Source organism: Aedes aegypti, chromosome 3 (assembly GCF_002204515.2).
Source record: "Aedes aegypti strain LVP_AGWG chromosome 3, AaegL5.0 Primary Assembly, whole genome shotgun sequence".
In the NCBI taxonomy this organism is placed as follows: Eukaryota; Metazoa; Arthropoda; class Insecta; order Diptera; family Culicidae; genus Aedes; species Aedes aegypti.
This window is the reverse complement of record NC_035109.1, coordinates 13,566,634-13,568,891: the sequence shown is the minus strand read 5'-3', so window position 1 is coordinate 13,568,891 and position 2,258 is coordinate 13,566,634. Positions and strand designations below refer to the sequence as shown.

Below are 2,258 nucleotides of genomic sequence, written 5' to 3'. Positions count from 1 at the left end.
AGTCGATAGCTTTTCTCACGTTGACCTTTTTACGTTTTTCCTTGATAACTGGAGCTTCCGTAGTTATACTCATTACTATGCATAAGTGTGAGCTTCCAAACTCCTCTTCCTCTACCTACCATTCCATCATACCGGCTAGATCCCCCGAGGCCATGGGCAGGTCAATAGCCGTTGGATCGCTGTTTATTCGTGGGATGGTTGTTGGCGTTCCGTCATTCATCATTACGAGTCGGGACGTCAAAAGCTCCTCTGCTATAAGCTTTCCCTTCGGACAAGGGTGGCTATCGGGCTCCCATGAAGGATGTCTTGCATTGAAGTCCCCGGACACTATCACGTGCGTGTCCATCCTTTCGACGCAATTGAATAGCTCTTTCATTCGAGCAAGTTCTTCTTTCAACAATTTGTAGTCCGGTGGAATGTAAATAGAAATTACCGTGAAGTTTATTCGCATTTTTTTGGTTTTGATCGTTACTGCTTCAATTGGCTGGAGATCAGGTAGATTTACTTCTTAGAATGCTACGTCTTCTCTGATGATTAGGGCTACTCCGCCGTACTTCCGCTCTGCATTTTTTTTACCATTTTGTATCCTTTTATTTTGTAGTCTTCTTCGGGTTTAATCCATGTTTCTTGAAGACTGGCTATTTTGATTTCCTCTCGTTTTAGGTATACTGTCAACTCCTCTCTCGTGTCTAGCGGCCTGAGTGACTGTATATTTACTTGCAAGATGTTTGGAATTGGCTCTTCTGCTTCTCTTACGGTGTTCTCTGCGTATCTCTCCAGTTCTTCCGTGAATTCATCCAAGATTTGGTTTATGGTTGTACTGATATGGATCAGCGTTCCCTCGTAGTTTATTTTTGCTGCTGCATGCACTGCTACATCAGTGTATATTGCTGACTGAAGTTTCATCAGCTTTCTGACTAAGTTCGGATTTCTCCAAAACTGCTTGATCTCCGTCATCGTTTTTTCCTAGTCGTTGGTTTTGTGGGAGTTTTCCACAAACTGGCTTTGGGCCTTTTCCTTTACTTTGTCAGCGTACGATACTTTCGTCTGCGGTGCTGATGGCAAAAGTTGATGATCCGGCTTTTTTGTTGTTCCCCTGATCGTTTTGTATTGGGTGCTGGTCGGGTTTCGCTTGTGCAGAGTCGGGGTGATGTCCGGGAATTCCTCCTCATTCGATAGCAATTTGTACTGGTTTTGCTCGTTCCACTTCGCGCGGGCCTCTCTGTACGTCATCTTTTCCTGCTGCATTGTTAGGTTGATTTGGATCTGCTTTTTTTTCTCGGGGCACTGTCTGTCGGTTGGATCGTGAGATCCTCCGCAGTTAATGCAACTCTTCCTTTTGCAGCTTCCACCTGCATGGTTTTCTCCGCATTCTCTGCATTTTGTCGTTCTCCAGCATTTTTCCTTGCGATGTCCGAAGGCCCAGCAATTTTTGCACTGTTTTATTGGGAACAGATACAACTCGACCTTGAAGAAGCATCCATAGAGCTCCACATTCGCTGGAAGGTCTTTCGCCTTGCACACGATTTTCACGATCTCCGTATCCTTGAGGTTTCTGTTCAAGTCCATAGTCCGCATCCTCTCAACCTTGAGTATAATGACGTCCGTCGCCAGGTTTTCTTTTAATTCCTCCTCGGTGTATGATTTCGGTGTTCCTTTTATCAGCCCAACAGTCGATTTGAGGGTGACTGGCATGTAGCATTTTAAGTTTTCCTCCTTCAAGTTTACCTCTACTAGTTTCTTTGCTTCGTGGGCCGATTGGAAGGTGACTTTGAAGCGAAACTTTCCCACTGCCGAGATGCTTGTGTAGTTTTACACCCCGACGCTTTTCAGCGCCTTCCCTATGCACACCGGGTGTTGCTTGGTCGATTTTCCCAGGTCAAATGGCTCGAGGAACACCGTGTCACTGGTCCACTCCTCATCGTCCTTTCTGTTTCTTTCCTGGTATATCTCTACAGTGCTGCTTTCCGTCCACTTCCTTTCTCTTGTTGGTTTTCCTTGTGTTTCGCTGCTCTTTCGCTCCTCATTTTGTATTGTTTCCTGGTTTGTATCTGACTCATGGCTTCTGAATCATTTTTCTTCTCTTACTGTTGCTTTCGCTAACTTTCAACTTAAATTACTGTTGACCTATATCTTTATTTTCTCAACTTGTTTCTACTTAAACTTTGAATCGTGACTACTCTAGCCCTGCTTTCCTCTACAGCAATTTCAATATGGCGGCGGCCAAAACCGAGTGGCTTTCCGCACTACTTTGCTCT

General features: G+C 44.9%; 1 protein-coding gene across 1 annotated transcript; it reads right to left on the bottom strand.

Annotated features, from left to right (window-relative positions):
* Positions 1-966: 966 nt before the first annotated feature.
* On the bottom strand, positions 967-1,695 carry LOC110679717. The gene has a single exon (XM_021855399.1). The coding sequence runs from the start codon at positions 1,693-1,695 to the stop codon at positions 967-969; it is 729 nt and encodes a 242-aa protein (XP_021711091.1).
* Between the last annotated feature and the right edge of the window lie 563 nt (positions 1,696-2,258).

Coding starts and splice junctions, on each gene's coding strand:
- LOC110679717 (XM_021855399.1), bottom strand. CDS start 1,695: ATGCCAGTCACCCTCAAATCGACTGTTGGGCTGATAAAAGGAACACCG.